This window comes from Narcine bancroftii, chromosome 4, assembly GCF_036971445.1.
Source record: "Narcine bancroftii isolate sNarBan1 chromosome 4, sNarBan1.hap1, whole genome shotgun sequence".
In the NCBI taxonomy this organism is placed as follows: Eukaryota; Metazoa; Chordata; class Chondrichthyes; order Torpediniformes; family Narcinidae; genus Narcine; species Narcine bancroftii.
In genome coordinates this window covers 313,325,537-313,340,646 of record NC_091472.1, presented here as the reverse complement: position 1 = coordinate 313,340,646, position 15,110 = coordinate 313,325,537, and the positions used below count along the sequence as shown (strand labels likewise).

General features: G+C 43.1%; 1 protein-coding gene across 12 annotated transcripts in view; it reads left to right on the top strand.

The window, feature by feature from the left end:
- Positions 1-15,110, top strand: part of cfap65 (cilia and flagella associated protein 65) — a 213,429-nt gene that overhangs the window by 11,787 nt on the left and 186,532 nt on the right. For 11 of the 12 annotated variants that reach the window (XM_069935939.1, XM_069935940.1, XM_069935941.1 and 8 more), the window contains one exon: positions 14,364-14,441. The exons of the other annotated variant lie outside the window; for it this stretch is intronic. In XM_069935939.1, the coding sequence (XP_069792040.1) occupies positions 14,373-14,441 (69 nt within the window). In that variant the 5' untranslated portion in view covers positions 14,364-14,372. The remainder of the gene's footprint in view (positions 1-14,363; positions 14,442-15,110) is intronic. 12 annotated transcript variants of the gene reach the window in all.

Below are 15,110 nucleotides of genomic sequence, written 5' to 3'. Positions count from 1 at the left end.
AACTCTAAATGCCAAGTTAACTCCCCAACAATATTTATACCTGCTATTTAATCAATGGGAGAAAGTCATTGGCATTAAATATGAGCAGATTGCAATGTTTTAACCTAATCAGAATTATTGGTTTTGCATTTACCATATGTAGCAATTCCACTTAAGTAAATGGGGAATAGGGTAAGAGTTGTGAGATTGTAATAAATTCTGGACCTGATGTACTATATTATTCCATCAGTCTGGTAATAGGAGAGTGTCTTACTTGCCAAATAATTTAACGGAAAACGGCATCTCGATTATAATTGCAGTTAACTGAAAGGTCACAAGATTATAGTTATTCGTTTTTGCTTGTTTGTTCTGATTATCAGGTTTTCTGGTGCAGTTCTTTCTTTGTTCTCTGGGCTGTGTCGAGAAATCTGGAAACCTTAGCCCACCCCCCCCCCCCCCCTCCACCATCCCACCACTGTACCTGATGAGAATGACTGAGATCCATACCATGACAAATCTATCATCGGGGATATAGATTGGGTAGTGTGGAGAGGGGATCTTATAGAAACCTATAAAATTATGAAAGGCATAGATGTTGAGGAAGGTAAGTTGTTTCCATTGGTAGGGGAGACCAGTACCATGGCCTCAAGATTCAGGGTTGTAGATTTAGGATGGAGATGAGGAGGAACTGCTTTTCCCAGAGGGTGGTGAATCTGTGGAGTTCGCTGGCCATTGAAGCAGTGGAGGTGACCTTGGTAAATATATTGAATAAAAGGTTGGTTAGATTTCTACATAGCGAGGGAATTAAGGGATATGGGGAAAAGGCAGGTAGTTGGAGATGAGCCCATCATCAAATCAGCCACGGTTACATTGAAAGGCGGAGCAGGCTTGTCAGGCTGGGTGGTTTGACACCTGCTCCTACGTGTTATGTTTTATGTAAAGTGTAGATGATTGAGAGGGGATCTACTAAAATTAGATGGGGAAGATGAAATTCAAATACGCTGCTGGAGAATCAGAAAATAAAGGGGTGGAAACAAAACAGAGAAGTTGTTCAGAGGTAATCCAAGCTGCTGAAGCAAGAGTCAAATGGAAATGTGAAAAGTGAGATTTTGTTGCGCAAAGATACTGAAGGCTCCAGAACCAAGAAGCAGTGGTTTGAAGGGAATGTGTTGAGGTCGTGATCTGGTGCTCACTTCCTGAATGATTGATGGAGACAGAAACAAGTTGAAGACATCTATGTGAGGCACTGCCTCAAGAAAGCAGCCAACATAAAGGACTCTCCATCACCCTCTTCTCATTGGTACCTTTGGGCAGAGATACAGAAGCCTGAATCAATGCACCTCTAGGTTCAATAACAGTTTTTATCCATCAGCTACTACCGGCATCACCTACGGCTCCTAGAACGCTTTCACCAGAGTTGTCTCCACTCCATCCTCAACATTCATTGGAGCGACTTCATCCCTAACATCGAAGTACTCGAGATGGCAGAGGCCGACAGCATCGAAACCACACTGCTGAAGATCCAACTGCGCTGGGTAGGTCACGTCTCCAGAATGGAGGACCATCGTCTTCCCAAGATCGTGTTCTATGGCGAGCTCTCCACTGGCCACCGAGACAGAGGTGCACCAAAGAAAAGGTACAAGGACTGCCTAAAGAAATCTCTTGGTGCCTGCCACATTGACCACCGCCAGTGGGCTGATATCACCTCAAACCGTGCATCTTGGCGCCTCACAGTTCGGTGGGTATCAACCTCCTTTGAAGAAGACCGCAGAGCCCACCTCACTGACAAAAGACAAAGGAGGAAAAACCCAACACCCAACCCCAACTCACCAATTTTCCGCTGCAACCGTGTCTGCCTGTCCCGCATCGGACTTGTCAGCCACAATCAAGCCTGCAGCTGACGTGGACATTACCCCTCCATAAATTTTCGTCCGCGAAGCCAAGCCAAAGATTACAGCGCCAGCAACCCAGGTATGAAAATCCTGTGCTAACTATAAGAAGTTTTTACGTTCTCCCTGTGCCCGTGTGGTGCTCTGGTTTTCTCCCACCCTCCAAAACAAATGGGGTTGTTGGTTAATTTGGGTGTAATTAGGCGGTATGGACTTAAATGGCCACATTCAGCTCCTACCATGCTGTAAATAAAATTTAAAATTTAAAAAGGTTTTTGAACTTTCCCAGCCTCTCCTAACCATAAACTGGTCTGAAACAACCGAAAGAAAAACAATCTACAATATTGAAAAGCCACTTTTATTTCTTGCACTAACCTCAACAATGAATATTATTTCTCTTTCCTTTTATATTTATTATTATCTCTCTTGCTCTCTTGTTATATTGTAATTTAATGTATATTAATTTAGTTGGCGCACCTTACTTACTTCAATGGCTGCAGCAAGTAAATATTTTGATACATCTGTACCTTGTACTTATGTATATGACAATAAATTCTCATTTGAATCAGAATTTATTGTCATGAACATGTAACAAAATTTTTTGTTTTGTGGCTTCATTACAAGTGTATAAATTGTTATAAAAGTTTTTTTTTAAATTAGTGCAAGAGAAGTGGAAAAAATGTGGTAGTGTCTGTGGTTCACTGTCCATTCAGAAATCTGATGGCGGAGGGGAAGTAGCTGTTTTTGTACAGTTGGGTGTTTGTCTTCAGGCTCCTGTACCTCCTTCCTGGCGATAGCAGTGAGAAGAGGGCATGGCCTGGATGGTGAGGCTACTTGATGATAAAGGCTGCTTTATTGAGACACTGCCACTTGTAGATGTCCTCAATGATGGGACTGGCTGAGTTCACAACTCTCTGCAGCTTTTTGTGTCCTGTGAATTGGCATCTCCATACCAGAACATGATGCAACCAGTCAGAATGCAAGAGTCTTTGGTGTATACCAAACCTCCTCAAACTCCTAGCTGCTGGTGAGCCTTCTTCGTGATTGCATCAACATGAAGGCCTCAGGATAGATCTTCAGAGACGTTGACATCAAGAAATTTAAAGTTCTTTACCTTTTCTATTGCTGACCTGTCAATGAACACTGCTTTGTGTTCTCCTGATTTCCCCTTTCTGAAATCCACAATCATTTCCTTAGCTTTGCTAATGTTGAGTGCAAGGTTGTTGTTGTGGCACCACTCAACAAGCTGATCTGCTTCCTCAACGCTGTCTGTGATTCTGCTGATCGTGGAGTCGTCGGTAAATTTGGAGATGGCATTTAAATTGTATCTAGCCGCACAGTCATGGGGTAGAGAGATCTGTTATCATTACTCATTCAAGTGGGGCAGGTCTTGGCCCTGGAGAATGTTGTAGAAAGACACAGGGTAGAGGTACATGGTTCCTTGAAAGTGGCAGGGAGGTGAAGAAGACACACTTGAATTCATTGGTTGAGTCATTATGTATAGAAGGTGGGATGTCATATTTTAATTACACAAGGCATCGATCACATCACACTTGGAGTATGGTGAACAATTCCGGTCACAGGAAGGATATCATTAGGGTTGAGAGGATGTAGAAAAGATTCACAAGGATGGCACTGAGGCTGTAGATATTGAGTTTTAAGGAAAGGTTTTGATTTCTTTATCTTTGGGAGTGTAGAAGGCTGAAGGGCGGCAGTTGCTGCCTCTTTCCCAGAGTTGGAGAGTCTAAGACTAGGGGACGTGTATGCAAGGCGAGAGGGAAAGATTTAAAAGTGGCCTGAGGGTCAATATTTTCACACAAGATGGTGATGGATATGTGGAATAAGCTGCCAGAGGAAATGGTAAAAGTGGGTACAACAGAAGACTGTAACGGCATTGCAGTTATCGGGACCAGGGGTTCAAATCCCACACTGTCTGTAAGGAATTTGTACATTCTTCACAACCACACAGAGTCCAAGTGAAACTATTGACAGCTCAAGCTCCAGATCCAAATCTCTGAAATGATTACAAACCCTTCAGTGCACTGTCTTGCATCCTGGTTCTGATACCTAGTAACCCTTCTGCTAGTCTCTAGCCAGACTCCAGCAGTTTCTAGCCCGGTGTGAGTCCCTTGACTGCAGTCTCCAGCTGTCCACAGCCTCCATGAGTTACTCTTCTCAAGTCACCAACAGCCAGGTACCTGTATGGGCCCTTCAACTGCAAAACCCCTCACTGATCCGCTGCTGTGGTCACCATCCCATGGGTCATCTCCTCTGCTTCTCCTTCTCCTTCTCAAACAGGTTGTGTTTTCTCTGTTTTCTGGTGCTCTGCACCAGCTCTCTGGTTCCCAGGAGACTGCAACCATTTGTGCTTGCTGCCGATCATAGGCACCGCCATCTTGGGTGTAGACCCCGCAATCAGCTTCCTTTAATGGGACTCAGGAGTTTTCCCAGAGTGGAAATATATAATGTTCATTAAGGGACATATATTAAAATAGGAATATTGTTTTTTTAATAAACCCCACCTGATCTTCAAAAATAACTGACAGTAAAAATGTTTTCCATCCTATTGGCTAAAGTTTGAGCTAAAACTTTAGGATCAGTAAGGAGATCAGTCTTTAGGAGGAACATTCGGTTGCATCTTTACCTTTCTTTGCAATTAAACATATGCAAACCTCGTTAAATGAATCTGGAAGTAGTTTACCCTGTTTAAACAAATCTGAAAACATCACATTCAAGTGAGGTGTGAGCAAGTGAGAAAATAGTTTTAAAAATTCCACAGAAACCTGTTAGTTCCAGTGGCCTTTCCAGATTGTAATGAGGAGATAGTTATTTCCTCTCGAGAAATAGATTCATCCAGGCTGATTTGACTATACGAAGAAATCTTGGGGATATTCAATCTGTCTAAGAAATTTTTCATCAAATTACCATTATTCATACATTCAGAAGAGTATAGTTTGGAGTAGAATCTTTTACATGTATCATTTATCTCCAAATGATCTGAAGTCATAATACCATTATCCTTATGAACCTTTGTAATGTGATGCTTAGTACCAAATCCTCTCAATTGGTTAGCCAAAAACTTGCCAGATTTATCACCATGAATGTAAAATGGACTTTTATATTTCAAAAGTTGGCATTTGGTGGATATGTTGAGAGAAGATAAAATTTAGTTTTAAGTTCAATCTATTTTTGTATGCATCTGAGTTTTTAATTTGAGTGTATTGTTGATCTAACTGTTTAATTTGTTTAATTAACTCAGATCTTTCTTTAATTAAGTCAGTCTTTTTTAATTAACAGTATAAAAATGATTTTCTCCCTAAGAAAAGCCTTAAAAATATCCCATAAAACTAAACAAGAGGACTCCAAAGAGAGATTAGTATCAAAAGAGAAAACTATTCATTCTTCCATAGATTTAATAGAGTTCTTATCTGATAATAATACCGAATAACAGCATCAGCGCCTTTTACCTTGAAGAAAGTTAGGAAGAGACAATGACATTGTAACAGTGGTGTGATCAGATATTACAATACTGTGGTATTCATAGGAATGAGTTAATGAAATTAAATGATTATCAATAAAAACGTAATCAATAGGTGACTGTTATGAACTGGGGAAAAATACTCTGTATTAATAGGATAAAAAAAATGCCAAACATCTGAAATACAATAATGCAATAAAAAAAAAGTGTATTGATGATGCACATTTGTTTAATGTAGTCAGATTAGAAGATGAACAATCTAGGATAGGATCCAATCAGCAGATGAAATCCCTGCCAAGAATGAACAAGTATAAACCTAAATCCGGCAAGGAAGTAAAAACATTTTCAAAAAAACCCTGATCATCATTAGGAGCATAAACATTTGTGGAAACCACCATTTTTATCATGTAATTTCCATGAAACAATAATAAAACGATGGTTAGAATCTGAAACAATATTATGTAAACTGAAAGGAATATTCTGAATAATAAGAATCGCTACCCCTCTAGATTTAGCTTGAAAGAAAGAATGATATTGATGCCCCTTCCACTACAACATCAGATGCAAATCATCACTGCCTTGTATATGTATATCCTGTAAAAACATAATCGCAGCTTTAATGTGAAGCCATTTTCCTTCATTTTACTGGATGATTTAAGCCTTTCATATTCCAACTCAGGAACCCATGATCACTCAGTTATAAAAAGTATACATTAACAGTAAGGCTAATTTTAGAAATTCCATTGCACATGAGCAGAGCTGAGTTTGTGCAACATGCCCGACAATCTCCAGCCTGCAGATGGCCCTATTAAGCCAGAGAGTACAACTCCAAAAGCTGCACCAGGAAAGCCATAATAATAAAGCACCATGGCAATGTAAAACACTCATGATCCTACCCCCATTCTTCTCTAGACCCAACTCTGTAAGACTGATGGAAAGACCAACATCGCACTAATTAATTCTAATAACCCGCTATCTTCCAGTAGCGATTAGATGTCCTTGCTCTTAAGCAAATAAATAAACAATACCCCTGCAGCTGTTCATAACAAACCAAAAGAAGCCACATCTAGTCTAAATACAGTACACATCCCATTTTGATAGAATAATCTTAACTGTAAATACAATCAAGGTGTGTCGAATTCTTTTCCTTCAACTGCTCCAAATTAAATTAACTCGCAATGACAATGCTTTCTCTTGGAAGCCTTCAAAACAAATGAATGAACATTTAACATTTTAACATTCACATAATCGGTTCACAACAGCCATTCAACAGAAAAAAAAGAAAATGTCATTCAGGAGTTGGAGTAGGAAGGTTATGAGTGTAGTCCAAAGTGTTCTCCACTGAGCCAAACCATTTCTTGTTTCCATTGGGAAGACATATAAGCAAACGAGCTGGGAACAGCAGTGAAGGCTTACACCCATGCTTGTATAATTCTGCCATTACTTCCCTGGAGATGGTTCACTTCTTCATAACTTCGGGAGAGTAATCTTCCACAATTCTAAATATTTTGCCTTGCTATTGCAAGGTGCCTTTATGACAGGCTTCACAGACAGATCAGCAGTTTCTTCATTTGATAATGATGTGGGTGTATAACTACCGAGCGTGGTTTTTGCCCCGATTTAGGCTCTGTCAGGCTCCGGTGGTGTCGGAAATATATTGCCTCAAATACCATTACCAGCTAATCAGAGAACCAGTCTCAGTATCTTCAGCCAAGTCTATAATGCCTCCTACTTCGACTTTCCAAATCGATAATTTTCATTGTTAGTCTCACGTTGTCTTCCAGGTGGAAGATCTGGTTGTTCAAATTCTTTAAAGTTGATTCTGCTAAGGTCAAACATTCACCTCGTTCTTCTGTAGAATGGCAGAACCGCTCAAGTTGATTTTCTAGTGCCAAAAGTCTATCATCTAGATGTTTAAATCCTGCATCAATAAATTATTTGATTTGTTCAAGTACATCAGCTTTCAGCAGGTCTGGTTGGCTTGGATTAGGAGGAGTTTCTTGGTTTGTTTTTCTGCCTTTATCAATCTTTCCAGCTCTTTATCCATATTCAAATACAGAATGTGCAATTTACACCACTTTGAAAGTTTTAAAAAAAAAGTAAACAGGGAAAAAAGGATACTGAAGATGTGGAGCTGTGATAAAGATGTCTACACCATTATCACACCCTACCGGAAGTCTCAACTTGGGTCATTTGCGCTGGAATAGTATTGTGCAAACCACTACACTAACATGCCTCCACACCCAATGATGCTAGCTTGGATAAACAAATGGACAAGGGGGGGCTGAAGGGCCTGTTTGTGTGCTGTGAAACCCAGATGACTATAAATTGGGGATGTGGAAGAGGTCAGAATTGGAAGAGAGGAGGGATGTCAGGGTTGTTGAGCTGGAGGAGGTTGCAAAGATTAGGGTGAGGATGTGGCTCTGAAAATGGGAGCAATAACTTTAAATTTTGAATCTGCTGGACTGGGAGGAAATGTAGGTTGATGAGTGCAGGTTATGATTGCATGAATCGTAGTTTTGTATGGGCTGGTTTGTGGAGGTAGAAGGCCAGGAATGCATAAGATTAAAGTGGTAATTTGTGAACCAACTTTGCGTGGTAGTACTGGAGGGTAGAAGCTGAAGTGGCTTTACTTGGTAACCTGGAAAGGAGCAAGGGAAAACATAAGAGTTCCCATCCACATTTACTCTCCTCCATCTTCGTGGATGTGAAATGGATGTTGGATGAGAATGTTTTATTCTACTATACTTGTCATTGTTATGGGCCCAGAGGACCCCAAAACCCAGCAGCAATAGAAATTCACTAAGATAAATGGTTACTTAAACAAAAGTTGCTTTTAATTATCTTTAAACATGAAAACAGGATCAAACTTTAACTTATTACTATCAACCTAACTTAACCCCCTTCTAATTCTAAGTGCACGTGTATGTAATGTGTGTATAAGTTCAGAAAAGTTCTTTGATTCACAGTCCAATCTCACTTCTCACTCTCCAAGTTCACTGGTATCAGGCAATTCTTATATTGTGCACAGAATTTACCATTTATGAATTCCACCAGGTTTTGATGCTTGAAAGGTTAATGGTTACCACTCAAGAAGGTTCTTGTCGGTTTTCAGAGAGAGATTTGTTGCTCATTGGACATGAACTGATTCCTTCTGAACAGCCACTTCAGTGTCTTGCCAAAGAAATTTGCCCCATCAGGGTTCTCCAGGTCTCTGGGTCCAGGTCTGCCAGCTTTCATCTGTCCATGGTGAAAATCTCCATCTTGCCTCCAACCCGGAACAGTCCTTCATCAGGTCTCTACAGTGGTGGACAATGTGGACCCCTGCGAATGAAAACATACTCAAAGTCCTGTAGGGCAATGGGTATGTTGGTCCTCGCGTGTCCGTGCCAGGAAGGTGGAGACGGGGGCCAGGTTGCTGACTCTTTCCCTCAGCTTGCGGAGGAGAACTGCCGTGTTGTCCTGCTGCCTGCCTGGAGATGGTGTTAATTCCCCTGGGACCACCAGTGGAGCCCTTAGACAAGCTCGGCTGAAGAGGTATTGAGGTCCTCCTTAGGTGCTGTGAGGATATCCAACAGTGCCATGGTAGCTAGTCCAACCAGTTAGGTCCTTGGAGTCTGGTTTTGAGCGCAGTCTTGAGGTGACTGTGGAGTACTCCACCAGCCCATTTGACTGTGTGGTAGGGTGTTGTGTGGTGCAGCTGAGTGCCCCACAGGCTGGCGCGGTCGGATCACAGGCTGGAGGTGAACTGAGCCCCTCTTTCAGATGTGATATGGAATGGTAACCTGAACCACACCACCCAGGACGAGATGAGAGCCCTGACGCACGAGGTTGTGATGTGTCTGCCAGCGGGACTGCTTCCGGCCACCTGGTGAAGTGGTTGACCATTGTGAACAAGTAACGGAAACCCTAGGATACTGGTAAGGGTCCTACTATGTCCACGTGGATGTGGTCAAACCTTTGCTTCGTGGGCTTGAAGTGCTGAGGTGGGGTCTTGGTATTCCGCTGTACCTTGGCTGTTTGGCACTGCATGCACGCCTTTGCCCACGTGCTGACCTGTTTTCGCAATCCGTACGATACGTATTTGCTGGCCATCAGCCGGGCCATGGTCCTGATGGACATGTTGGAATCAAAACCTGCCATCTCCAAGCCACCAGGGTGATAGTCTGACCTGACCAGTGGCCACATGGCACAGGAGGGTGGTGTTACCTGTACCGACTGGGATGTCCTGCAACTCTACAAAATCCACTCCCCTTGTTAGCGCGTGGATACTCTGTCTGGACAGTGCGTCAGCCACCTCGTTGACCTTTCTGGAGACATACCTTACACTTTGGTGTACTCTGAGATGTAAGAAAGGTAACACTGCTGCCAGGCTGACCAGGGGTCTGAGATCTTGGCCAAGGTGAAGGCCAAGGACTTGTGGTCTGTGAAGGCCATAAAAGACCTGCCCTCGAGAAAGTACCTGAAGTGGCAGATGGCCAAGTACAGCACCAGTGGCTCTCTGTTGAAAGCGCTGTACTTCAGTTCCGGAGGCCACAGATGTTTGCTTAAAAAAAGCCAGCGTCCGACCCTTGAGGTCCACGAGCAGGCTATGGGAGCACAGGAAGTCTGCTCCAAGGAGCGGCTTTTCCACTGTGGCCAGTGTGAACACCCACAAGAAAAGACTGCCTCCCAACTGCAGTTGGACCTTGTGGGTACCAGATGTCCGGATCGTGCTGTTGTTGGCAGCCCTCAGTGTGGGGCCTGACTGCCTGTTCCTGGTGTCCTGTCCCGGCAGGAGCCGGATGCTGACCTCCTCCTGTGTCCATGAGGTAACATTGTCCAGACTGGTGATCTCAAATGTACAGGAGGCTATCTTGTTGACCAGCTGTCATGGCCATTGGTGACAGCTGGCCACAACATTTCCCTGAAACGTGCATGGCGGCCTGCACCAGCGAGCTCTGGAATCCCATCTCGGGTGGTAGAAGCACCACTGGTCATTGGGATTGCTTCCTCTGTGGAGCTGCTGTTCATTCAACGGGCCTGCATGGGTTGAGTGATAAGCCTCATGAATGCCGAGCACTCTCTTTTCTGTTTCCACAGAACATCCGTTCGTGCTGCGACTTTCCAAGGGGTTGCTGAAGTTGGTGTCCTGTCAGCAGCAGTTGGGACATCCTCAGACAGTTGCTCTAGGTTCTGCTCAATCATTATGCAGGGCTCATGTTTGCTCAGGAGGGCCAGCATCCCGATCATGAGGGCTGACGGGGGGCCTATCTCCTATCCCATCCAGGTGGAGTAGACACGCTGTGAGAGCCCAAAGGTCTCGATTAGCAAGTCCTTGAAGGCTGTGTATGCGCCTTCTGATGCGTGCTCCTGGATGAAATTGGCTACTCGGCTCGCTGTGTTCTGATTCAGGGCACTCACCACGTGGTAGTACCGAGTGGACTCTTCTGTGATGAGTCACGCGTGGTTGATTCATCCAGAAGGTCAGCAGCTTGAGAGCGATCGCGTGAACTGCTACTGGCTCGCTCATTGTTGGGTTCAGATGCTGTCTAAACTGTGTGCTTGCTATCCGGAGCGCCAGTTTGATTGCTGCGGCGGCAGGCCGCCAAACACCATTGAGAGCATCTTTCGTGGTGAATCACTGCATGGTATGAGAACTGCTCTCCCCAAGAAATTGTAAATGTGGCACCTACCATCACATACACCCCCCTTCTCACTGTTGACTCCATTTATAACTCCCAAAATTTTCGAAAAATACTCAGCATCATCCTACCCTGGCCATACTCTCTTCATCAACCGCCCCTCCCCCAACCCCAATAAGCTAACAGAAGGAATTTCACAAGTGTGAAATCAAGGATAGTTTCTTTCCTTCCACTATCAAACTCCTGAATGAATCCCAAAATAGTAAAATTATTGTGGCCTTCTCTACGTCAGAGAGACTGAATGCAGACTGGGAGATCGCTTCGCTGAGCACCGTCACTCTGGCAACGTCGGTGACGGAGATGTCCCACTGGGCAACCATTTCAAATCTGTGCCCCATTCCTGTGCTAACATTTCTGTCCAGGACCTCATGCACTGTCAAACCAAGACCACCCATAAATTGGATGACCAACACCTAATTTTCCATCTGGGCACTCTCCAGCTGGATGGCATTCCCATCTTCCTCTCCTCATCCCCTGTCTTCTTTTCTCCAGCTCTCCACTCCTTTCTCTCCCCATTCACAGAGCCAAAACCCTCCCCTTGTTTAGCTGGTGTGCCCTCCCTCCCTTATCCACCTATTACCTCCTGCCTGTGGGATTGTGCCCCTCCCCCCACCATTTTGTTCTGGCACCTAACCTTCATTTCACTATTCCCTTGATGAAGGGCTCAAGCCCAAAACATTGGTTATGTATCTTTATCTTTGCTATAATAAATTACGCTGTTTGACCTGAGTTTCTTCAGGTTTGTGTTTTTACTTCAATCATGGTGTCTGCAGACCTTCATGTTTAATTCAATAGTAAAATTATGGTGCATTTATTCTGCACCAACTGATCTTGTCCTGTAAATCTGCACTTTGTATACTTGTACTGTGTCTTAACTGCTGTACTGTGTATGAGATGTCTACAGGTCTGTCTGAAAACAAGCTTTATCACTGTATTTTGGGATACATGAGAAAACACGAACTTGAACTTTAGTGGCTTTCATTTGTATCAGCACTTAGCACATGACAACTTCCTCCAAAATTCATTTCTAAGGTCGGTGTTGGCTGCTGGAAAAATCCAGGGGAGTATAGATTGATTCAAGTTGATTATTGTTCTTCCCAAACAATGGCATTCACCATCAGGAAATTATTCGTGCGATTCATATCATTTCTGTTCATATAAAGTGTGATTAATGCTTCCTTCACATTTCTGAAGCCAACATTGTTGGCTCATCTCAATGTCTGAGATGCTATTTTCCCATCTTGTTTTCACTAAAATCAGATTTGATGGAATTTGTGAGTATAATGCTTCAGTGTCTACTGTATTGCTGTTGTGAGCTGCAAATTAAATAGAGGGTTATGGATGTGAGGTAGAGAAAAACAGGTTGTTGTGGAGTGGTTTCATGTAGGTTGGCACAACCTTCTGGGCTGAAATGCTTTTACTGTATCGTAATGTTCTATGTTCTAATTTGGAAGACCTGCCCCAGATCAAATGAGCTCACTTGAAATGATCCTGCAGCGAGGAATTTCAGTCAACTTGACAACAATCCAGGCACAAGTCCATTGCTTTATATCTTCTCAGAGTGATGGCAACTTTGCAATGCCTAACGCCATGAATGCATTACAGGGTCTAGGCAGAGTTGGTGTTTCTCTGGGAGTGGGCTCTTCACTGATGGGCATTTGCTTGTCTCTTGGAATTTTCATCCAGATATAATTGCTCGAGTGATTTACTCTGGTTAAAATTGAAATATGAAATACATGGTAAAGATTTCACCAATCCTTTTGAATTTGGAGTTGTTCAAGTGAACCGGTACGGACTTGAAGGGTTGACATGGCCTGTTTCTGTGCTGTAAACGGTTATATGGTTATATGGTGTTAGTTTTCTTCCACATTCAATTTCTAGACGACAAAAAACTCAAAAACAAACTTGACAACATAAGGAATAGAACATTTAGCTGAGATCACACACTATTGGTAGAAAAGGAGACGAGTTCTCCTGACATTACCGTATATATTGGCGAATAAGTCGAGTCGTGAAACCCTAAAAAATTCTCAAAAGGTGGGGGGGGGGGGAAGTCAACTTATACGTCAGATATACTTTTGAGACCTTAAATTCTCCAAAAAAAACCAGACCGATGTCAATTCGGTGTATAAGTCAATGCTGGCATCACCTCCCCACCGCCGGTGCCGCCACTCCCCAACATCTTCCCATCACTGGGCGCCACCATCACCGCTCCTACCTGGGACCCCGAGATTGCCATTGCTGCTCCTGCCTGGTAGGCCGAGGTTCCTGCTCCTGCCGGGTACATGAGGTTATTGCTCCAGCTCTGTGGGTCGTCTAGCAAGCTGAGGTTTGTGCTCTTGCCTGGAGCACGTTGTCGCTGCTCCGTGGGCTATTGCCTTTGCTCTCTGTTTTTTCTTAACATTGAATTTACAGTTTTGTTACTTGCAATTGGGATTTTTAAAAAATGTTTGGGTTGAGCCCTGGACAGCCTGAAAAATGGGGGTCGACTTATATACTGGATGTACCATAAAACCCTTAAAATTAGGCTGAAAAATGGGGGTCGACATGTTCTGAAATATATGGTATTTATCGCCCAACGACAATCACCCAAAATATACTCTTTCTCTGTTCACTTCATGGGGCCGTGAGTAGAAATTGGATGATGCATTTCTCTCCATAACAATGACTGCAGGTTCATGACCAGTTACTTCCCTTTAAAGATATTGACTCTTTTGCCTTTGAATATATGGAACCAGCAAATTAAAAAAAAAACTCTTTGCTGCTCTTAGGTCCAGAAATAAATGGTGAGGACATTAAAGATTCTGAATTCATATAATGGTGTACAAGACTTTGATATGCCCTAATCTATTAAACTGAATGTTTGAAGCTGTCAATATTCTAATCAAGCATTTCAATAAATTTAACCCCTTTGCAAAAGTATAAGTTTACCATCCTAACGTGTTTGAAGTTGAAACTATTGTAATAAAGCATTTTGATAAATGATAATCTGAAGAGTTGAATGACAGAAACTTGAATTGAAATTGCTAATTTAACCCCTGTACAAAAGTATACAATTACCCTCCTGTTCCAAATTTCCAGTCTACTTTAAGTATCTGTTCCACCATTTCACTTTCAATCATCCCACACTTTTCATCCAGAATCTCTCGAGTCCTCACCAATTCTGATGATTTTCTTTGTACTCTAGTCAATGCTGTTTCTTCATTCCTCATCAAAACCAAAATTGCTCATCTTGGGAGACGATGCATTGAAGCATTTCTTGGACTCTCATTAATTTAGTACTTTACCATCAACACGTTCACTTTGTGATAGTCTTCCTCTTCATCTTGACAGTATTTAAAGATGTTGACCTCTACATGTGCCTTGAAGTCCAACGCCTTTCAAGAGTTGGCCAGAAAATCATGTAATAAAGTAAGTGATTTACACAATAATCACAACCACCTTGAAAGATCAATCGGGCTGAAGCTTCTTGTGTTAAAGGAGGTTGAAGGGTGACCTGATAATTATCAAGGGCTTGAAGTAAACACAAAAATCTGCAGACACTGTGATTGAAGTAAAAACACAATGCTGGAGAAACTCAGCAGGCCAAACCGTGTCCTTTATATAGCAAAGATAAAGATACATAACTTGCGTTTCAGGCTTGAGCCCTTCATCAATGTATGAGCAAAATTTAGGCAGGTGCCCAAACAAAATGGTGCCGGGTGGTGGGGAGGGGGGGTAGCAGGAGGACGAGCATGGTCCCACAGGCAGGAGGTAATAGGTGGATAAGGGAGGAAGGGTGCACCAGCAAACAGGGGAAGCGGGGGTTGGCTCTGTGAATGGAGAGGGAAAAGGGTGGAGAGCTAGAGGACAGAGAGATGGGGAAGAGAAGAATGGGGAGTGGGCTAGCAGAAATTGGAGGTCGATGTTAATTGTAGTGGTTGACCACTGGGAGATCCTTGCTGTTGCAGCAGACAGACGAAAGTGCTCAACAAAATGATTTCCCAGTCTGCGTCCAGTCTCTCCGATGTAGAGGAGGCCACAAAGGGAGAACCAGATTTAGTAGATGACTCCCGAAGATGCACAAGTGAAGTGTTGCGT